General features: G+C 55.3%; 1 protein-coding gene across 1 annotated transcript in view; it reads right to left on the bottom strand.

Moving 5' to 3' along the window:
* Window positions 1-21686: 21686 nt before the first annotated feature.
* The window catches only part of LOC116936966 (otogelin-like protein), a 68847-nt gene continuing 66132 nt past the window's right edge, over window positions 21687-24401 (bottom strand). The window contains exons 15-16 of the mRNA XM_076058952.1: window positions 22947-23313; window positions 21687-22023 (exon numbers count right to left, since the gene is read on the bottom strand). Of these exons, the coding sequence (XP_075915067.1) occupies window positions 23057-23313 (257 nt within the window). The 3' untranslated portion in view covers window positions 21687-22023; window positions 22947-23056. The remainder of the gene's footprint in view (window positions 22024-22946; window positions 23314-24401) is intronic.

Genomic DNA, 24401 nt, shown 5'->3' with positions numbered 1-24401 from the left:
CCACTCACTCACTCACCCACCCACTCACCCACCCACCCACCCACTCACTCACCCACTCACCCACCCACTCACTCACTCACCCACCCACCCACCCACTCACCCACCCACTCACCCACCCACCCACTCACCCACACACTCAACCACCCACTCACTCACCCACCCACCCACCCACTCACCCACCCACTCACCCACCCACCCACCCACTCACCCACTCACCCACCCACCCACTCACCCACCCACTCACCCACTCACCCACCCACCCACCGTGGTAGGTCTTGGCAGAGTGCTCCTGTTGGGTGTGCGCAGCTTCGGGGGCAGGGGTCACGGCAGGAGAAGTAGCGCCACCCACACGGAGTAGTCTCAACCACCGCCTCACCTACACACACACAGACACACACAGTCACACACCTACACACACAGTCACACCTACACACACACACCGTCACTCACAGTCACACACCTACACACACACACCTACACACACACAGACACACACAGTCACACCTACACACACGCACAGTCACACCTACACACACAGTCACACCTACACACACAGTCACACACCTACACACACACACAGTCACTCACAGTCACACACCTACACACACACAGTCACACACCTACACACACACACAGTCACACACAGTCACACACCTACACACACACACAGACACACACAGTCACACCTACACACACACACAGTCACTCACAGTCACACCTACACACACACACAGTCACTCACAGTCACTCACAGTCACACACCTACACACACACACAGACACACACAGTCACACACCTACACACACACACAGTCACACACCTACACACACACACAGTCACTCACAGTCACAACAACAACAACCGCCATTCGCCACTAAGTGGCGGTGACGTCACCACGACGCTTGTGCCAGGCTATGTGCACCCTGAGGCCACGTGAAGTGTCGAACGCCCGCTGGCAGGAGGTCACGGGGCAGACCCAGGTGCCACGGGTCGACTGACTGAGATGACTGGCTGATGCACCACCTGTGCCCCCTACTGTGCCAACCTGCTGTGCTTTAGCCACCCGGCGCTCCGCTCGCTGTTGTGAGCGTCGCTCCTCCGCCCTCCGTTGTTGTTGGAGGGCGACTACCTCCAACTGCCCAATAGCATCCTTCACGAGCCTCCTCCACAGAGGCCGATCTTGACATCGCTGGTACCAGTCATCGGCAAGTCCACTCAGCTCCACATCCTCCTGTACCACATCACTCCATCTCTTCTCTAGCCCGTGCCGCGCCCGCTTTTCCCCCTCAATCCGGCCGAACAAAAGCTGTTTCGGCATGCGGTGGCTGGGCATGCGGGCTACATGACCCAGCCATCGCAGCCTTGCCTGCCGGAGGAGCTCACCGATGGGACCTTGCCCAGATCTTGCAAGGATTTGTGAGCTCCTCACACAATCCAGTCTGGTTAAACCCAGGATGGATCGTAGGCAGGCCAGCCTAAATGTTTCTAACCGGCGAAGATGTTCCATTAGGGGGGTCCACGTTTCGCAAGCGTAGAGAAGGGAGGGAATGACCGTGGCCGAGAAGACCTGAAGCTTAGTGCGGAGCGACAGACCAGGTAGCTTCCACACAGCATTACGCAACCGATGAAAAGATATTGCCGCTCGACTGATTCGGAGTGAGACCTCTGCTGTTAAACTGGAGCCAGTCATAAGCACACTGCCCAGGTATGGGAAACTCTCCACTCTCTCCACAACTGCCCCATCACCGATCGGGAGTTGTGGGGGTGGAGTGTCCGATGGTACAAAATACCCAGGCAGGTGCTTAGTTTTGGTGGGGCTGATGGTAAGGCCCCACCTCTTAGTGGCACGCTCCAGTCTCAGTAGCAGCGTCTCCAACTCCTCCTCTGACTGAGCAGCTATTACCAAATCATCAGCATACATAACGTGGTTGAGCAATAGGGAGCCATCCCTTGACCGCACCCGGGCATCGATCAGCCTCCCATTAAATCTGTACCATATGCAGATTCCCCCGGTACAGCTATTGAAGGCTTCACGAACTACGTGGTCAAAATAGATGTTAAATAATGTGGGAGCCAGAGGACATCCCTGTCGCACCCCAAGGTGTACAAGGAATGGCTCTGACTCCCGGCCACGTAGTTTTACCCGGGCCCGCTCACCATCATGAAGGTCCTTAATGATCGTGAGCAGAGGGTCAGGTACTCCAAAAGCACGAAGAACGACCCAGAGCCCAGGCCTACTGATGGTATCATAGGCCTTGACCAGGTCAATAAAGCAGAGATGTAGGTCTTGTTGGAATTCCCTACACCTCTGCTGTAGCAGACGGACAGAAAATATGGCATCTGTGCAGGACCGCCCTTTCCTGAAACCGCATTGGGGCTCCGCAAGCCTCTCCTCAGCGTGCCTGGCAAGGCGATGCTGAATAATCCTTGCCAGGACCTTTCCCGGCACACTGAGGAGTGAGATGCCCCTGTAGTTGTTACAGTCTGTACGGTTCCCCTTCTCAAAAAGGGGGACCACCAGGGCATCCTTTCAATCCTGCGGAACCCGTCCAGTGGTCCAGACTGTTGTTATGATGTCATATAGGGCAGTCTGTGCACAAACGCCACCCTCCCTCAGCATTTCGCTTGGGAGATCATCTCTGCCCGCTGCCTTTTCTGGTCTCAGACTCCGGATCGCCTTCAATACTTCCTCAGCAGATGGCACCTCAGCTAGCCACTCACAGTGGGTGACTTCTTCCAATATTTGAGGCACCGCAGCCTCAGCAGGGTCATCCTCACTTTGTGCCACGATGTTTTCCTGGATGAGGGATTTTCCCTCCCCCAGGACCTCACAGAAATGCTCAGCAAATCTGCAAACCTGTTCCTGGGGGTCGGAGATTGGATCACTGTTTTTTCCCCTAATGATGGTAATAGGTGTGGCGCTGCAGGTTACTTTTTTGATGGAGTTAAATAGAGATTTGTGATCACGGGCCACTGAGGCAGACTCCATCTCCTCAGCAACCCGCGACCACCACCCATCCTTGCAGCGCCTCACGGCTCTCCGAACCTCCGAGCGAAGGCTGCGGTAAGCCTCCTCATTCTCTGACGTGGGATTCTGTAGCCGATGACAGTGGGCCTGTCGCTTTTTCTCAACTATCCTGAACACCTCCTCTGTCAACCAGGGTCTCTGGGGAGGTCTGGACCGCGTACCCAAAGCAGCCAATGCAGCTGCATGAGTGACAGTCCTAAACCTCGCCCATTTACCCTCGACATCAGGAGGAGTGGGGGATGATGCCAACTCCAGCTGCAGGCGATGATGAAATTCTCGCTTGCAACTTTCATCAGATAACTGAGACCAGGCCACTATAGGTTGGAATGGGGTCCTGGGTGTACACCCACCACCGGAGTGGAAGAATGGCAGGCGCATCTTACAGATGACTAATCGATGGTCAGAGGGCAGATCAGCTCCACGGTAGGTCCTGGTGTCAAGGACATGGGCTCGCATCCGCTGGTCCGTCACTATGTAGTCCAGCAGATGTTCTTTCTTAGACCCGGCATGCATCCATGATGTGTGGATGCGCCGATGCCGGAACAGCGTGTTGGTAATTACAAGCCCATGGGCTGCACAAAAATCTAGCAGCCTCCTACCGTTGTTATTGAGCTGATCTGGCCCATGCCCTCCAATCACTCCAGACCAGGTGCCAGCATCATGACCCACTGGCTAATCACAGCACTTGCCCATGCAGCCCTGCTCGAGGCTACCTGGGGGAGCTTTGTCTACTCGCTACTCACAGCACTTGCCCCTGCAGCGCTGCTAGAGGCTACCTGGGGGGGCTTTGTCTGTGTGTGGTGCGTGTAGTACATAGACACTGCTGCTGCTACTCACAGCACTTGCCCCTGCACCCCTGCTAGAGGCTACCTGGGGGAGCTTTGTCTACCCGCTACTCACAGCACTTGCCCCTGCAGCCCTGCTGGAGGCTACCTGGGGGAGCTTTGTCTTTGTCACACACCACGCCCCCCACACTAATGAAGGAGGGGCTGTGATCCCAAATCCCATGGGATCCTTCAACAATCCCAAACAATGTCTCTGGGCACGCGATGGGAGTGGGGGTGGGGGGGCCCTAACCCCCCCCACACCCCCCCACCAACACCCCCCCACCAACACCCCCCCACCAACACCCCCCCCCCCCCCCACATGTAACGGGGGTCAAACTGGGGTTCCAACTCTCCTGGGGCCTGAGGATGGTGACAATTAATAGGCGAGGGTGAGTTGGGTGAGTGGGTGAGTGAGTGGGTGAGTGGGTGGGTGAGTGGGTGAGTGAGTGAGTGGGTGGGTGGGTGAGTGAGTGGGTGAGTGGGTGGGTGAGTTGGTGAGTGGGTGAGTGAGTGGGTGAGTGAGTGGGTGAGTGGGTGAGTGGGTGAGTGAGTGAGTGAGTGGGTGAGTTGGGTGGGTGAGTGAGTGGGTGAGTGAGTGGGTGAGTGAGTGAGTGGGTGGGTGAGTGGGTGGGTGAGTGGGTGGGTGAGTGAGTGGGTGAGTGGGTGAGTGAGTGGGTGGGTGAGTGGGTGGGTGAGTGAGTGAGTGGGTGAGTGGGTGGGTGAGTGGGTAAGTGGGTGGGTGAGTGAGTGGGTGGGTGAGTGGGTGAGTGAGTGGGTGAGTGAGCGAGTGAGTGAGCGAGTGAGTGTGTGGGTGAGTGGGTGAGTGCGATGGTGAGAAGGTGGGTGTATGGGTCAGTCGGTGGATGAGTGTGTGGGTGAGTGGGTGAGTGTGTGAATGAGTGTGTGGGTGAGTGGGTGAGTGAGTGTGTGGGTGAGTGGGTGAGTGAGTGTGTGAATGAGTGTGTGGGTGAGTGGGTGAGTGAGTGTGTGGATGAGTGTGTGGGTGAGTGGGTGAGTGAGTGTGTGGATGAGTGTGTGGGTGAGTGGGTGAGTGAGTGAGTGTGTGGGTGGGTGAGTGAGTGAGTGGGTGTGCAGCACCTATGAAGGCTACCGGCACTGTGGCACACGAGGGGGTGGGTGGCCAGCACCACGCCCGGCCGCCTTTGTCTCCCCAGTGCTAGCGATGTTCACTACACACAGCACCAGGTACTCATTTAAGGCTGAGTCGAGCTAGGGGAGGCCCAGGACCGGTTTACATAATCGTCACTGGCGGTGTTGGCCGTGAGCGGGAATCGAACTCGGGACGCCAGGTTCGTAGCGCAGCGTAGCGCTAACCACTACACCCACCGCTCCCCATACACAGTGACACACACACTCACACAGACTCACACACACCCGCTCACACACTCACACAGACTCACCACACAGACATACACAAAGACAGATACACACACATACACATATATACGCGCGCAGACACACACACAGATTCACAGACATACACACACACAGACATACACACACACAGACACACACACACAGACACACACACATAATGACACACACACAGACATACACACACAGACTCACACACACAGAGACACACACACAGACTCACACACATAATGACACACACACAGACACACACACAGACACACACACAGACATACACACACGCAGACATACACACACACAGACATACACACACACGTAATGACACACACACGCACACGCTTCGTATCCGGGGTTGAGAGATCCCATGTTAATGAGGCGCCGATGAGACTCACACAGACTCACTGACTCACATCAAAGGGATGTAACCACAGACTCACACACACATATATACACACACACATACACACATACACAGACACACATACACAGACTCACACACACAGACTCACACACACATATACACACTCACACACACACGGGCTCACACACACAGACACAGACTCACACAGATTCACTGACTCACATTAAAGGGATGTAACCACAGACTCACACACGCACATATACACACACATACACAGACTCACACACACAGACTCACACACACAGACCCACACACACAGACCCACACACAGACTCACACACACAGACTCACACACACACAGACTCACACACACAAATAACCACACACACACACAGACTCACACACACATACACAGACTCACATACACAGACTCACCCACACACACACACACAGACTCACTCACACACAGACTCACACACACACAAATAACCACACACACACAGACTCACACACACGGACTCACACACACGGACTCACACACACGGACTCACACACACGGACTCACACACACGGACTCACACACACACAGACTCACACACCCACAGACAAAGATAAAGATAAAGATAAAGATCCCCCGTATAGCCTCAACAGACTGTAGGGGCAAGTGCTGTTAGCGAGCACCTATGAAGGCTGGAACGGTACACGAGGGGGTGGGAGGCCAGCACCACGCCCGACCGCCTTTGTCTCCCTAGTGGCAATGTTTACACACCGCACCAGGTACTCATTTGAGGCTGAGTCGACCTAGGGGAGGCCCGGGACCGGTTCAGATAATCGTCACTGGTGTTGGCCGTGAGCGGGAATCGAACCCGGGTCGCCAGGTTCATAGCGTAGCGCGCTAACCGCTACACTATCGCTCCCCACACACATACACACACACATACACACCCACACACACACAGACTCACACACACACAGACTCACACACACACATACTCACACACATAGACACACACACTGACTCACACACACACATACACAGACTCACACACACACAGACTCACACACACACACATACAGACTCACACACACACAGACTCACACACAGACTCACACACATACACACACACAGACTCACCCACTCACTCACCCACCCACCCACACAGAACAGCTACTCACTAACAGCCCTTAGCCCCAACAGCCCCGTCGAGGCTGCGCTAACCGCTGCGCCACCGCTCCCCACACTCACAGGGTTAGGGGGGCGGGGTGAGGGGTGAGAGGGGGGGCTGTCACGTGACTTCAAAGCCATTGTGAGTCACTGGGGAGCACGCGAGGCACGCGTGCGTGGACAAACGGGGACAGAGGGGGTAGCGATGGGGGTAGTGATGGGGGTAGTGATGGGGTAGTGATGGGGTAGTGATGGGGTAGTGATGGTGGTAGTGATGGGGTAGTGATGGGGGTAGTGATGGGGGTAGTGATGGTGGTAGTGATGGGGTAGTGATGGGGTAGTGATGGGGGTAGTGATGGGGGTAGTGATGGTGGTAGTGATGGTGGTAGTGATGGGGGTAGTGATGGGGGTAGTGATGGGGTAGTGATGGGGTAGTGATGGGGGTAGTGATAGGGGTAGTGATGGGGTAGTGATGGGGTAGTGATGGGGGTAGTGATGGTGGTAGTGATGGGGGTAGTGATGGGGGTAGTGATGGGGTAGTGATGGGGGTAGTGATGGGGTAGTGATGGGGGTAGTGATGGGGTAGTGATGGGGGTAGTGATGGGGGTAGTGATGGGGTAGTGATGGGGGTAGTGATGGGGTAGTGATGGGGGTAGTGATGGGGGTAGTGATGGGGTAGTGATGGGGTAGTGATGGGGGTAGTGATGGGGTAGTGATGGGGTAGTGATGGGGTAGTGATGGGGGTAGTGATGGGGTAGTGATGGGGTAGTGATGGGGGTAGCGATGGGGTAGTGATGGGGTAGTGATGGGGTAGTGATGGGGGTAGTGATGGGGGTAGTGATGGTGGTAGTGATGGGGGTAGTGATGGGGGTAGTGATGGGGTAGTGATGGGGTAGTGATGGGGGTAGTGATGGGGGTAGTGATGGGGTAGTGATGGGGTAGTGATGGGGGTAGTGATGGGGTAGTGATGGGGGTAGTGATGGGGGTAGTGATGGTGGTAGTGATGGGGGTAGTGATGGGGGTAGTGATGGGGTAGTGATGGGGTAGTGATGGGGGTAGTGATAGGGGTAGTGATGGGGTAGTGATGGGGGTAGTGATGGGGGTAGTGATGGTGGTAGTGATGGGGGTAGTGATGGGGGTAGTGATGGGGTAGTGATGGGGTAGTGATGGGGTAGTGATGGGGGTAGTGATGGGGGTAGTGATGGTGGTAGTGATGGGGGTAGTGATGGGGGTAGTGATGGGGTAGTGATGGGGTAGTGATGGGGGTAGTGATAGGGGTAGTGATGGGGTAGTGATGGGGGTAGTGATGGGGGTAGTGATGGTGGTAGTGATGGGGGTAGTGATGGGGGTAGTGATGGGGTAGTGATGGGGTAGTGATGGGGTAGTGATGGGGGTAGTGATGGTGGTAGTGATGGGGGTAGTGATGGGGTAGTGATGGGGTAGTGATGGGGGTAGCGATGGGGTAGTGATGGGGTAGTGATGGGGTAGTGATGGGGGTAGTGATGGGGGTAGTGATGGTGGTAGTGATGGGGGTAGTGATGGGGGTAGTGATGGGGTAGTGATGGGGTAGTGATGGGGGTAGTGATGGGGGTAGTGATGGGGTAGTGATGGGGTAGTGATGGGGGTAGTGATGGGGTAGTGATGGGGGTAGTGATGGGGGTAGTGATGGTGGTAGTGATGGGGGTAGTGATGGGGGTAGTGATGGGGTAGTGATGGGGTAGTGATGGGGGTAGTGATAGGGGTAGTGATGGGGTAGTGATGGGGGTAGTGATGGGGGTAGTGATGGTGGTAGTGATGGGGGTAGTGATGGGGGTAGTGATGGGGTAGTGATGGGGTAGTGATGGGGTAGTGATGGGGGTAGTGATGGTGGTAGTGATGGGGGTAGTGATGGGGGTAGTGATGGGGTAGTGATGGGGTAGTGATGGGGTAGTGATGGGGGTAGTGATGGGGGTAGTGATGGGGTAGTGATGGGGGTAGTGATGGTGGTAGTGATGGGGTAGTGATGGGGTAGTGATGGGGGTAGTGATGGTGGTAGTGATGGGGGTAGTGATGGGGTAGTGATGGGGGTAGTGATGGGGTAGTGATGGGGTAGTGATGGGGGTAGTGATGGGGGTAGTGATGGGGTAGTGATGGGGTAGTGATGGGGGTAGTGATGGTGGTAGTGATGGGGGTAGTGATGGGGGTAGTGATGGGGTAGTGATGGGGGTAGTGATGGGGTAGTGATGGGGGTAGTGATGGGGTAGTGATGGGGGTAGTGATGGGGTAGTGATGGGGGTAGTGATGGTGGTAGTGATGGGGTAGTGATGGGGTAGTGATGGGGGTAGTGATGGTGGTAGTGATGGGGGTAGTGATGGGGTAGTGATGGGGGTAGTGATGGGGTAGTGATGGGGTAGTGATGGGGTAGTGATGGGGTAGTGATGGGGTAGTGATGGGGGTAGTGATGGGGTAGTGATGGGGGTAGTGATGGGGTAGTGATGGGGTAGTGATGGGGGTAGTGATGGGGTAGTGATGGGGTAGTGATGGGGTAGTGATGGGGTTAGTGATGGGGTAGTGATGGGGTAGTGATGGGGTAGTGATGGGGTAGTGATGGGGTAGTGATAGGGTAGTGATGGGGGTAGTGATGGGGTAGTGATGGGGGTAGTGATGGGGTAGTGATGGGGTAGTGATGGGGTAGTGATGGGGTAGTGATAGGGTAGTGATGGGGGTAGTGATGGGGTAGTGATGGGGGTAGTGATGGGGTAGTGATGGGGTAGTGATGGGGTAGTGATGGTGATAGTGATGGGGTAGTGATGGGGTAGTGATGGGGTAGTGATGGTGATAGTGATGGGGTAGTGATGGGGTAGTGATGGGGTAGTGATGGGGTAGTGATGGGGTAGTGATGGGGGTAGTGATGGGGTAGTGATGGGGTAGTGATGGGGTAGTGATGGGGTAGTGATGGGGATAGTGATGGGGTAGTGATGGGGTAGTGATGGGGGTAGTGATGGGGTAGTGATGGGGTAGTGATGGTGGTAGTGATGGGGGTAGTGATGGGGTAGTGATGGGGGTAGTGATGGGGTAGTGATGGGGTAGTGATGGGGGTAGTGATGGGGTAGTGATGGGGTAGTGATGGGGGTAGTGATGGGGTAGTGATGGGGTAGTGATGGGGGTAGTGATGGGGTAGTGATGGGGTAGTGATGGGGTAGTGATGGGGATAGTGATGGGGTAGTGATGGGGTAGTGATGGGGGTAGTGATGGGGGTAGTGATGGGGTAGTGATGGGGGTAGTGATGGGGTAGTGATGGGGTAGTGATGGGGGTAGTGATGGGGTAGTGATGGAGGTAGTGATGGGGTAGCGATGGGGTAGTGATGGGGGTAGTGATGGGGGTAGTGATGGGGTAGTGATGGGGTAGTGATGGGGGTAGTGATGGGGGTAGTGATGGGGGTAGTGATGGGGTAGTGATGGGGGTAGCGATGGGGTAGTGATGGGGTAGTGATGGGGGTAGTGATGGGGGAAGTGATGGGGGTAGTGATGGGGGTAGTGATGGGGTAGTGATGGGGGTAGTGATGGGGTAGTGATGGGAAGTGATGGGGGTAGCGATGGGGTAGTGATGGGGTAGTGATGGGGTAGTGATGGGGTAGTGATGGGTGTAGTGATGGGGGTAGTGATGGGGTAGTGATGGGGGTAGTGATGGGGTAGTGATGGGGTGATGGGGTAGTGATGGGGTAGTGATGGGGTAGTGATGGGGTAGTGATGGGGTAGTGATGGGGTAGTGATGGGGTAGTGATGGGGTAGTGATGGGGGTAGTGATGGGGTAGTGATGGGGTAGTGATGGGGGTAGTGATGGGGTAGTGATTGTAGTAGTGATGGGGTAGTGATGGGGGTAGTGATGGGGTAGTGATGGGGTAGTGATGGGGTAGTGATGGGGGTAGTGATGGGGTAGTGATGGGGTAGTGATGGGGTAGTGATGGGGTAGTGATGGGGTAGTGATGGGGGTAGTGATGGGGTAGTGATGGGGGTAGTGATGGGGGTAGTGATGGGGTAGTGATGGGGTAGTGATGGGGTAGTGATGGGGGTAGTGATGGGGTAGTGATGGGGTAGTGATGGGGTAGTGATGGGGGTAGTGATGGGGGTAGTGATGGGGTAGTGATGGGGTAGTGATGGGGGTAGTGATGGGGTAGTGATGGGGTAGTGATGGGGTAGTGATGGGGTAGTGATGGTGATAGTGATGGGGTAGTGATGGGGTAGTGATGGGGGTAGTGATGGGGTAGTGATGGGGTAGTGATGGTGATTGTGATGGGGTAGTGATGGGGGTAGTGATGGGGGTAGTGATGGGGTAGTGATGGTGATAGTGATGGGGTAGTGATGGGGTAGTGATGGGGGTAGTGATGGGGTAGTGATGGGGTAGTGATGGGGTAGTGATGGGGTAGTGATGGGGTAGTGATGGGGGTAGCGATGGGGGTAGTGATGGGGTAGTGATGGGGTAGTGATGGGGGATAGAGGAGAGCACAGCAGAGTCTGAATAACCGGTAACCTGTTTGGCCTCCCCTAGGTCGACTCAGCCTCAACTGAGTACCTGGTGCTGTGTGTAGTGAACATCGCTAGCACAGGGGGAGAGACAAAGGCGGCCGGGCGTGGTGCTGGCCACCCACCCCCTCGTGTGCCACAGTGCCGGTAGCCTTCACAGGTGCTGATCGCTAACAGCACTTGCCCCTACAGTCTGTGAGAGGCTATAGGGGTAAGCTTTGTCTGTATAGGTGCTGCTACTCGCTAACAGCACTTGCCCCTAGAGCCTGCTAGAGGCTACACGGGGGATCTTGGTATGTTTATAGGTGCTGCTGCTACTCGCTACTAACAGCACTTGCCCCTACAGCCCTGCTAGAGGCTACACGGGGGATCTTTGTCTGTTAATAGGTGCTGCTGCTACTCGCTACTAACAGCACTTGCCCCTACAGTCTGTTAAGGCTACACTCTGGGGATATTTGTATATTTGTGCGTGTGTGTCTGATTGTGTAGGTCTGGGTTGTTCTTCGTGCTTTTGGAGTACCTGACCCTCTGCTCACGATCATTAAGGACCTTCATGATGGTGAGCGGGCCTGGGTAAAACTGCGTGGCCGGGAGTCGGAGCCATTCCCTGTACACCTTGGGGTGCGACAGGGATGTCCTCTGGCTCCCACATTATTTAACATCTATTTTGACCACGTAGTTCGTGAAGCCTTCAATAGCTGTACCGGGGGAATTTCCATCTGATACAGATATAATGGGAGGCTGATCGATGCCCGGGTGCGGTCAAGGGATGGCTCCCTATTGCTCAACCACGTTATGTATGCTAATGATTTGGTAATAGCTGCTCATTCAGAGGAGGAGTTGGAGACGCTGCTGCTGAGACTGGAGCGTGCCACTAAGAGGTGGGGCCTTACCATCAGCCCCACCAAAACTAAGCACCTGCCTGGGTATTTTGTACCATCGGACACTCCACCCCCACAACTCCCAATCGGTGATGGGGCAGTTGTGGAGAGAGTGGAGAGTTTCCCATACCTGGGCAGTGTGCTTATGACCGGCTCCAGTTTAACAGCAGAGGTCTCACTCCGAATCAGTCGAGCGGCAATATCTTTTTATCGATTGCGTAACGCTGTGTGGAAGGTACCTGGTCTCTCGCTCCGCACTAAGCTTCAGGTCTTCTCGGCCACGGTCATTCCCTCCCTTCTCTACGCTTGCGAAACGTGGACCCCTCTAATGGAACATCTTCGCCGGTTAGAAACATTTAGGCTGGCCTACCTACGATCCATCCTGGGTTTAACCAGACTGGATTGTGTAAGGAGCTCACAAATCCTTGAAAGATCTGGGCAGGGTCCCATCGGTGAGCTCCTCCGGCGGGCAAGGCTGCGATGGCTGGGTCATGTAGCCCGCATGCCCAGCCACCGCATGCCGAAACAGCTTTTGTTCGGCCGGATCGAGGGGGCTAAGCGGGCGCGGCACGGGCTAGAGAAGAGATGGGGTGATGTGGTACGGGAGGACGTGGAGCTGAGTGGACTTGCCGATGACTGGTACCAGCGGTGTCAAGATCGGCCTCTGTGGAGGAGGCTCGTGAAGGACGCTACTGGCCAGTTGGAGGCAGTCGCCCTCCAACAACAACGGAGGGCGGAGGAGCGACGCTCACAACAACGAGCGGAGCGCCGGGTGGCTAAAGCACAGCAGGTTGGCACAGTAGGGGGCACAGGTGGTGCATCAGCCAGTCATCTCAGTCAGTCGACCCGTGGCACCTGGGTCTGCCCAGTGACCTCCTGCCAGCGGGCGTTCGACACTTCACGTGGCCTCACGGTGCACATAGCCTGGCACAAGCGTCGTGGTGACGTCACCGCCACTTAGTGGCGAATGGCGGTTGTTGTTGTTGTTGTTGTGTGTATGTGTGTATGTGTGTGTGAGTGTGTGTGTATGTGTGTGTATGTGTGTATATAGTGTATATAGTGTGTGTATGTGTATAGTGTGTGTGTATGAGTGTATGTGTGTGTGTATGTGTGTATAGTGTATATAGTGTGTATGTGTGTATAGTGTATATAGTGTGTATGTGTGTGTATGTGTGTGTATGAGTGTGTAGTGTATATAGTGTGTATAGTGTGTATGTGTGTATGTGTGTGTATGTGTGTGAGTGTATATAGTGTGTATGTGTGTATGTGTGTGTGAGTGTGTATAGTGTATATAGTGTGTGAGTGTGTATGTGTGTGAGTGTGTGGAGGGTGGTGGAGGGTGGTGGAGGCTGTGTTATGGCCCAGTGAGTGGAGGCGTCGGTTTTTGCAAACTCAAAGTTGGGCTCCAATTTCTCCCCGGAGATGGGAGAGACGCAGTACATGCACGTGGTGTGTGTGTACACGTGGTGTATGTGTACACGTGTTAATGAGTATGTACACGTGTTAATGAGTGTGTGTGTGTCTGTGTACACGTGGTGTGTGTGTACACGTGTTAATGACTGTGTACACGTGTTAATGAGTGTGTGTGTATGTGTACACGTGGTGTGTGTGTACACGTGTTAATGAGTGTGTGTGTCTGTGTACACGTGTTAATGACTGTGTGTGTGTATGTGCACACGTGGTGTGTGTGTACACGTGTTAATGAGTGTGAGTGTGTCTGTGTACACGTGTTAATGAGTGTGTGTGTGTGTACACGTGTTAATGAGTTTGTGTACACGTGGTGTGTGTGTCTGTGTACACGTGGTGTGTGTGTACACGTGTTAATGAGTGTGTGTGTGTCTGTGTACACGTGTTAATGAGTGTATGTGTACACGTGGTGTGTGTGTGTGTGTGTCTGTGTACACGTGGCGTGTGTGTACACGTGGTGTGTGTGTGTACGTGGAGTGTGTGCTGTGTGTGCGTGTGCTGTGTGTGTACGTGGTGTGTGTGTGCGTGGTGTGTGTGTGTACATGGTGTGTGTGGTGTGTACGTGGTGTGTGTGTACGTGGTGTGTGTGTGCTGTGTGTGTGTGGTGTGTGTTTGTGTACGTGGTGTGTGTGTGCGTGGTGTGTGTGTGTACGTGGTGTGTGTGTGTGTGTGCGTGGTGTGTGAGTGTGTGTGTACGTGGTGTGTTTGTGTGCGTGGTGTGTGTGGTGTGTGTGTGTGTGGTGTGTGTGTGTGTGGTGTGTGTGGTGTGTGTGTGTGGTGTGTGTGGTGTGTGTGTGGTGTGTGTGTGGTGTGTGTGGTGTGTGTGCGTGGTGTGTGTGTGTGGTGTGTGTGCGTGTGTACGTGGTGTGTGTGGTGTGTGTACGTGGTGTGTGTGTGTGGTGTGTGTGTGTGTGCGTGGTGTGTGTGTGTGTGGTGTGTGTGTGTGGTGTGTGTGGTGTGTGTGTGGTGTGTGTGGTGTGTGTGGTGTGTGTGTGGTGTGTGGTGTGTGCGTGGTGTGTGCGTGGTGTGTGTGTGGTGTGTGTGCGTGGTGTGTGTGTGCGTGGTGTGTGTGTGTGTGGTGTGTGTGGTGTGTGTGCGTGTGTACGTGGTGTGTGTGTGTGTGTGTGCGTGGTGTGCGTGTGGACGTGGTGCGTGTGGTGTGTGTACGTGGTATGTGTGTGGTGTGTGTGTGTGCGTGGTGTGTGTGTGTGTGGTGTGTGTGTGTGTGGTGTGTGTGTGTGTGTGAGTGTGTGTACGTAGTGTGTGTGGTGTGTGTGCGTGGTGTGTGTGTGGTGAGTGTACGTGGTGTGTGTGCGTGTGTGTGCGTGGTGTGTATGTACGTGGTGTGTGTGTGGTGTGTGTGTGGTGTGTGTGGTGTGTGTGTGGTGTGTGTGTGTGGTGTGTGTGTGTGCGTGGTGTGTGGTGTGTGTGTGCGTGGTGTGTGGTGTGTGTGTGTGCGTGGTGTGTGCGTGGTGTGTGTGTGTGCGTGGTGTGTGCGTGGTGTGTGTGTGCGTGTGTGTGTTGGGAGCAGTGGCTCAGCCGTCAGCACTTGATTTCCACTCAAGGCCACCAACATTGACATTAATAATTACCTGTTGTGGTTTTCACACCTGATGATGATTGCTTTTTATTATTTTATTGTTTCCCTTCTACGTGGTGGTGACTTTACCGAAAGAACCCAGAATATGAATCCCTGCAGTCACGAAAGCTTTAAATCAAAATTAATTATCTGGTCGTGTGTGTAGTAAACATCGCCACTGGGGAGACAAAGGCGGCCGGGCGTGGTGCTGGTAGCCACCCACCCCCTCTGTGTGCGTGGGGGGGGGGGGGGGCTGTGTGTGTGTGTTTGTCATGGGGCAGACCCAGCAGGTGCCACGGGTCGACTGACTGAGATGACTGGCTGATGCACCACCTGTGCCCCCTACTGTGCCAACCTGCTGTGCTTTAGCCACCCGGCGCTCCGCTCGTTGTTGTGAGCGTCGCTCCTCCGCCCTCCGTTGTTGTTGGAGGGCGACTGCCTCCAACTGCCCAGTAGCATCCTTCACGAGCCTCCTCCACAGAGGCCGATCTTGACACCGCTGGTACCAGTCATCGGCAAGTCCACTCAGCTCCACGTCCTCCTGTACCACATCATTCCATCTCTTCTCTAGCCCGTGCCGCGCCCGCTTTGCCCCCTCAATCCGGCCAAACAAAAGCTGTTTCGGCATGCGGTGGCTGGGCATGCGGGCTACATGACCCAGCCATCGCAGCCTTGCCTGCCGGAGGAGCTCACCAATGGGACCTTGCCCAGATCTTGCAAGGATTTGTGAGCTCCTCACACAATCCAGTCTGGTTAAACCCAGGATGGATCGTAGGCAGGCCAGCCTAAATGTTTCTAACCGGCGAAGATGTTCCATTGGGGGGGTCCACGTTTCGCAAGCGTAGAGAAGGGAGGGAATGACCGTGGCCGAGAAGACCTGAAGCTTAGTGCGGAGCGACAGACCAGGTAGCTTCCACACAGCGTTACGCAACCGATGAAAAGATATTGCCGCTCGACTGATTCGGAGTGAGACCTCTGCTGTTAAACTGGCGCCATTCATAAGCACACTGCCCAGGTATGGGAAACTCTCCACTCTCTCCACAACTGCCCCAACACACACACACACTGACACACACATTGACACACACACACTGACACACACACACACTGAGACACACACTGACACACACACACTGACACACACACACTGACACACACACACAACAACAACAACCGCCATTCGCCACTAAGTGGCGGTGACGTCACCACGACGTTTGTGCCAGGCTATGTGCACCCTGAGGCCACGTGAAGTGTCGAACGCCCGCTGGCAGGAGGTCACGGGGCAGACCCAGGTGCCACGGGTCGACTGACTGAGATGACTGGCTGATGCACCACCTGTGCCCCCTACTGTGCCAACCTGCTGTGCTTTAACCACCCGGCGCTCCGCTCGTTGTTGTGAGCGTCGCTCCTCCGCCCTCCGTTGTTGTTGGAGGGCGACTACCTCCAACCGCCCAGTCGCATCCTTCACGAGCCTCCTCCACAGAGGCCGATCTTGACACCGCTGGTACCAGTCATCGGCAAGTCCACTCAGCTCCACGTCCTCCTGTACCACATCACCCCATCTCTTCTCTAGCCCGTGCCGCGCCCGCTTTGCCCCCTCAATCCGGCCGAACAAAAGCTGTTTCGGCATGCGGTGGCTGGGCATGCGGGCTACATGACCCAGCCATCGCAGCCTTGCCCGCCGGAGGAGCTCACCGATGGGACCTTGCCCAGATCTTTCAAGGATTTGTGAGCTCCTCACACAATCCAGTCTGGTTAAACCCAGGATGGATCATAGGCAGGCCAGCCTAAATGTTTCTAACCTGTGAAGATGTTCCACTGACACACTCACACAATGACACACACAAACACTGACACACACACACATATTACTGACACACACACACACTGACACACACAGACACACGGACACACTCACACACTGACACACACACACACACTGACACACACACACACACTGACACACACACACACACTGACACACACTGACACACACACACTGACACAACAACAACAACAACAACCGGCATTCGCCACTAAGTGGCGGTGACGTCACCACGACGCTTGTGCCAGGCTATGTGCACCGTGAGGCCACGTGAAGTGTCGAACGCCCGCTGGCAGGAGGTCACGGGGCAGACCCAGGTGCCACGGGTCGACTGACTGAGATGACTGGCTGATGCACCACCTGTGCCCCCTACTGTGCCAACCTGCTGTGCTTTAGCCACCCGGCGCTCCGCTCGCTGTTGTGAGCGTCGCTCCTCCGCCCTCCGTTGTTGTTGGAGGGCGACTGCCTCCAACTGCCCAGTAGCATCCTTCACGAGCCTCCTCCACAGAGGCCGATCTTGACACCGCTGGTACCAGTCATCGGCAAGTCCACTCAGCTCCACGTCCTCCTGTACCACATCATTCCATCTCTTCTCTAGCCCGTGCCGCGCCCGCTTTGCCCCTCAATCCGGCCAAACAAAAGCTGTTTCGGCATGCGGTGGCTGGGCATGCGGGCTACATGACCCAGCCATCGCAGCCTTGCCTGCCGGAGGAGCTCACCAATGGGACCTTGCCCAGATCTTGCAAGGATTTGTGAGCTCCTCACACAATCCAGTCTGGTTAAACCCAGGATGGATCGTAGGCAGGCCAGCCTAAATGTTTCTAACCGGCGAAGATGTTCCATTAGGGGGGTCCACGTTTCGCAAGCGTAGAGAAGGGAGGGAATGACCGTGGCCGAGAAGACCTGAAGCTTAGTGCGGAGCGACAGACCAGGTAGCTTCCACACAGCGTTACGCAACCGATGAAAAGATATTGCCGCTCGACTGATTCGGAGTGAGACCTCTGCTGTTAAACTGGCGCCATTCATAAGCACACTGCCCAGGTATGGGAAACTCTCCACTCTCTCCACAACTGCCCCATCACCGATTGGGAGTTGTGGGGGTGGAGTGTCCGATGGTACAAAATACCCAGGCAGGTGCTTAGTTTTGGTGGGGCTGATGGTAAGGCCCCACCTCTTAGTGGCACGCTCCAGTCTCAGCAGCAGCGTCTCCAACTCCTCCTCTGACTGAGCAGCTATTACCAAGTCATCAGCATACATAACGTGGTTGAGCAATAGGGAGCCATCCCTTGACCGCACCCGGGCATCGATTAGCCTCCCATTATATCTGTACCATATGGAGATTCCCCCGGTACAGCTATTGAAGGCTTCACGAACTACGTGGTCAAAATAGATGTTAAATAATGTGGGAGCCAGAGGACATCCCTGTCGCACCCCAAGGTGTACAGGGAATGGCTCTGACTCCCGGCCACGTAGTTTTACCCGGGCCCGCTCACCATCATGAAGGTCCTTAATGATCGTGAGCAGAGGGTCAGGTACTCCAAAAGCACGAAGAACGAAGACACTGACACACACACACTGACACATACACACACACACTGACACACACAGACACACGGACACACTCACACACTGACACACACACGGACACACTCACACATGACACACACACACACTGACACACACACTGACACACACACACACACAGACACACCCACACACACACACACTGACACACACACACTGACACACTAACACACACACTGACACACACACACACACTGACACACACACACACACTGACACACACTGACACACACACTGACACATACACGGACACACTCACACACTGACACACACACACACTGACACACACTAACACACACACACACACACTGACACACACTGACACACACACACACACACTGACACACACACACTGACACACACACACACTGACACACACACACTCACACACTCACACACACACAACACACACACACACTGACACACACACTGACACACATACACACTGACACACACACACACACTGACACACACACATACACACTGACACACACACACACTGACACACACACACACTGACACACACACTGACACACTGACACACACACACTGACACACACACACTGACACACACACACTGACACCCCTCCACGTCTCTCTCTCACCCTCCCTCTCAGTGCACCTGACGCTTCAGCTGTTACAGCCACGCGTCACACACGCGCATGTCACACACACACAGACACACACACCCCCATTCATTCACACAGACACACACACACCCATTCATTCACACAGACACACACACACACCCCCATTCATTCACAAAGACACACAGACACACACACCCCCATTCATTCACACAGACACACAGACACACACACAGATACACACACACAGATACACACACACACAGACACACACACAGACACACATACACACACATACACCCCCATTCATTCACACACACACAGACCCACACACACTGACACACACACACACAGACACACACACAGACACACACACCCAGACACACACAGACACACACACACAGTACACACACACACACACAGATACACACACACAGACACACAGACACACACCCCCATTCATTCACACAGACACACACACACAGACAAACACACACAGACACACACACAGACACACACACACAGACATACACAGACACACACACGCGCATGTCACAGACGCGTGCCATAGACGCAAAGGCACACGCACACACACATACATGCGCACACAGACAAAGCTCCCCCGTGTAGCCTCTAGCAGACTGTAGGGGCAAGTGCTGTGAGTAGCGAGTAGCAGCAGCACCTACACACAGACAAAGATCCCCCAGGTAGCCTCTAACAGGGCTGTAGGGGCAAGTGCTGTTAGTAGCGAGTAGCAGCAGCACCTATACACAGACAAAGATCCCCCGTGTAGCCTCTAACAGGGATGTAGGGGCAAGTGCTGTTAGTAGCGAGTAGCAGCAGCACCTATACACAGACAAAGATCCCCCAGGTAGCCTTAACAGACTGTAGGGGCAAGTGCTGTTGGTAGCGAGTAGCAGCAGCACCTATACACAGACAAAGATCCCCCGTGTAGCCTCTAACAGGGCTGTAGGGGCAAGTGCTGTGTTGATGGTGGAGATGTGTGGAGAAATGTTGATGGTGGAGATGTATCAAGCTGTGTTGATGGTGGAGATGTATGGAGGTGTGTTGATGGTGGAGATGTATGTAGGCGTGTTCATGGTGGAGATGTATGTAGGCGTGTTGATGGTGGAGATGTATGGAGGTGTGTTGATGGTAGAGATGTATCAAGCTGTGTTGATGGTGGAGATGTATGTAGGTGTGTTGATGGTGGAGATGTATTTAGGTGTGTTGATGGTGGAGATGTATGTAGGCGTGTTCATGGTGGAGATGTATGTAGGCGTGTTCATGGTGGAGATGTATGTAGGCGTGTTCATGGTGGAGATGTGTGGAGGTGTGTTGATGGTGGAGATGTATGGAGGTGTGTTGATGGTAGAGATGTATCAATGTGTGTTGATGGTGGAGATGTATGTAGGTGTGTTGATGGTGGAGATGTATTTAGGTGTGTTGATGGTGGAGATGTATGTAGGCGTGTTCATGGTGGAGATGTATGTAGGCGTGTTCATGGTGGAGATGTATGTAGGCGTGTTCATGGTGGAGATGTATGTAGGCGTGTTCATGGTGGAGATGTGTGGAGGTGTGTGGATGGTGGAGATGTATGTAGGTGTGTTGATGGTGGAGATGTATGGAGGCGTGTTCATGGTGGAGATGTATGGAGGTGTGTGGATGGTAGAGATGTATCAATGTGTGTTGATGGTGGAGATGTATGTAGGTGTGTTGATGGTGGAGATGTATGTAGGCGTGTTAATGGTGATGTATGGAGGCGTGTTCATGGTGGAGATGTATGTAGGTGTGTTGATGGTGGAGATGTATGTAGGCGTGTTGATGGTGGAGATCTATGGAGGTGTGTTCATGGTGGAGATGTGTGGAGTTGTGTTGATGGTGGAGATGTATGGAGATGTGTTCATGTGGGAGATGTATGGAGATGTGTTCATGTGGGAGATGTATGGAGATGTGTTCATGTGGGAGATGTATGCAGGTGGTGACTGCGTCTCCTCACGGATGAGCCTGAAGCTCGCCGATTGCCTTGCGAGTTTCAGCGACTGGTCCAGCCAGGCCACTTCGAGGAGCGGTTCCCACTGCGAAGCCTCATCAACGCCTCTCCACGTTCCGCCGGTGGACGCCCTGGGACCTCCCGGCCCCCCCTCGTTCCCCAGCTCCACCACCACCAGCTCCACCACCACCACCACCACCACGAGGACGAGGACGAGGAGGAGGAGGAGGAGGTCCCTCGCCACTAAGACGTTCTCCGCCAAGGCCAGGATCCAGAGGATCCGGAGGACCGGTGGACTTCCCGGCAGGGCCGCGGGCTTCGGGAGGCAGGGGGCCTCCACGACGCTTCGCCCCGGGACCTCCGAGCGGTTGAGAATCGGCGGCAGGTCCATCGGGCGATCGGCGCCTCCGAATTTCCCGCTAAGTACCTCGAGCCCCCCACCCAGTGCGTCCGCTCCCGCGGTTGCAGGCCCCTCGGACGTCAGGGGCTCCCACCGGCCGCCCCTCGGGGGGTCCCGCTCGGCCCCCGGAATCCCCGAGATCCCCCGGAACGTTCAGAGGCCGCGGGTCCGCCAGGGCCTCCGGGAGGAGGAGGCCCGCGGGCCAGGAGATCCGGAGGACCGGCGGACGCCCCTCGGGCGATCCCAGCGTCTCCCGGAGACGCAGGTCCTCCAGATGTTGCCCCGTCCAATCCTCCCGGCTCGTAAAATCCTCCGCTTCTCCGAGGGCCACCATCCTCGTGAGATTCCTCAGATCCTCGGGACCTCCCCGATGTGTCAAAACTCCCAGTCGCGTCCCGATGCCTCGACATCCCAGATCCTCCAGTCTCCTGCAGTGTGGAACACAACGGCACGTGTGGCATGAGCGATGGGGGGTAGACACGGCCACCGTGAACTCAGCCACACGGCCACCGTGAACTCAGCCACACGGCCACCGTGAACTCGGCCACACGGCCACCGTGAACCCGGCCACACGACCAGCGTGAACTTAGCCACACGACCACCGTGAACTCAGCCACACGGCCACCGTGAACTCAGCCACACGGCCACCGTGAACTCAGCCACACGGCCACCGTGAAGTCGGCCACACGGCCACCGTGAACTCAGCCACACGTCCACCGTGAACTCAGCCACACGGCCACCGTGAACTCAGCCACACGACCAATGTGAACTCAGCCACACGACCAATGTGAACTCAGCCACACGACCAATGTGAACTCAGCCACACGTCCACCGTGAACACAGCCACACGGCCACCGTGAACTCAGCCACACGACCACCGTGAACTTAGCCACACGACCACCGTGAACTCAGCCACACGGCCACCGTGAACTCAGCCACACGGCCACCGTGAACTCAGCCACATGGCCACCGTGAACTCAGCCACACGACCAATGTGAACTCAGCCACACGACCAATGTGAACTCAGCCACACGACCAATGTGAACTCAGCCACACGTCCACCGTGAACTCAGCCACACGGCCACCGTGAACTCAGCCACACGGCCACCGTGAACTCAGCCACACGACCAATGTGAACTCAGCCACACGACCAATGTGAACTCAGCCACACGACCAATGTGAACTCAGCCACACGTCCACCGTGAACTCGGCCACACGACCACCGTGAACCCAGCCACACGACCACCGTGAACTCAGCCACACGGCCACCGTGAACCCAGCCACACGGCCAATTTGAACACAGCCACACGTCCACCGTGAACTCATCCACACGGCCAATTTGACCACTCACCTGCAGGAAGAATCCGGGCCTAGTCAAGGCTTCTATGGCGACAAAACCGGGGTAGAAGAGGTCTTCGTGCAGCCAGAAGGTGGCGTCGTTGGCGAAGGCCGGTGACGGTCTCACGACCACTTCGTCGTCGTCATCGTCATCATCGCCATCATCGCCATCGCCATCGCCGCCATCGTCATCGCTGTCACCTCCATCGCGGTGATTCTGCCGGCGGTTCGGAGTTTGCCGGCGGTGGCGGCGGCGAGGCTCCCAGCGCTCCAGGTAGACCTGGCCATCCCGGCGCAGGCGCAGGAAGTTGTTGGGCGGGAGGACGACTCGATGGAGACAGCCCGCGGGGAAAATGACGAGGACGAGGATGGGGGTGGGGCTGGTGGTGGTGGTGGTGATGGTGGTGTTGGTGGTGGTGGTGATGGTGGTGGTGGTGATGGTGGTGGTGGTGGCGGTGGTGGTGGTGGTGGTGGTGGCGGTGGTGGTGGGGGTGGGGGTGGTGGTGGTGGTGGTGGTGGGGGTGGTGGTGGTGGTGGTGGTGATAGTGTTGGTAATGGTGTTGGTGATGGTGGTGGTGGTGGTGTTGGTGGTGGTGGCGGTGGTGGTGGGGTGGGGTGGTGGTGGGTGGTGGTGTTGGTGGTGGTGGTGATGGTGGCGATGATGATGGTGGTGGTGGTGGTGATAGTGTTGGTAATGGTGTTGGTGATGGTGATGGTGGTGTTGGTGGTGGTGATGATGGTGGTGGCAGTGGTGGCGGCGGCGGTGGTGGCAGCGGTGGTGGTGGTGATGATGATGATGATAGTGTTGGTAATGGTGTTGGTAATGGTGTTGGTAATGGTGTTGATGATGGTGGTGGTGATGTTGGTGGTGGGCGGTGGTGGTGATGATGGTGGTGGTGGTAGTGTTGGTGGTGGTGGTGATGATGATGATGATAGTGTTGGTAATGGTGTTGGTAATGGTGTTGGTAATGGTGTTGATGATGGTGGTGGTGATGTTGGTGGTGGCGGTGGTGGTGATGATGGTGGTGGTGGTAGTGTTGGTGGTGGCGATGATGATGGTGTTGGTGGTGGCGATGATGATGGTGGTGATGGTGATGATGATGGTGGTGGTGGCGATGATGATGGTGGTGGTGGTGGTGGTGATGGTGATGATGGTGGAGGCGATGATGATGGTGGTGGTGGTGGTGGCGATGGAGGTGGTGGCAATGGTGGCAGTGGGAAGGAAAAACAGAGGGAGGGTAATCGTTATAATTTTCATCATCAGGGGTGATGGTAGTGATGGTAGTGATAGTGGTGGTAGTGGTGGTAGTGAGAGTGATGGTAGTGATAGTGGTGGTAGTGATAGTGGTGGTAGTGGTGGTAGTGATAGTGGTAGTGGTGGTAGAGGTGGTAGTGATAGTGGTGGTAGTGGTGGTAGTGATAGTGGTGGTAGTGGTGGTAGTGATAGTGATGGTAGTGATAGTGGTGG

This window comes from Petromyzon marinus, assembly GCF_048934315.1.
Source record: "Petromyzon marinus isolate PM22_M1 ecotype Great Lakes invasive population chromosome 80 unlocalized genomic scaffold, UKy_Petmar_22M1.pri1.0 chr80_unloc.5, whole genome shotgun sequence".
NCBI lineage: Eukaryota > Metazoa > Chordata > Hyperoartia > Petromyzontiformes > Petromyzontidae > Petromyzon > Petromyzon marinus.
The sequence above is the reverse complement of the archived record's forward strand: the minus strand, read 5'-3'. Positions and strand labels throughout refer to the sequence as shown.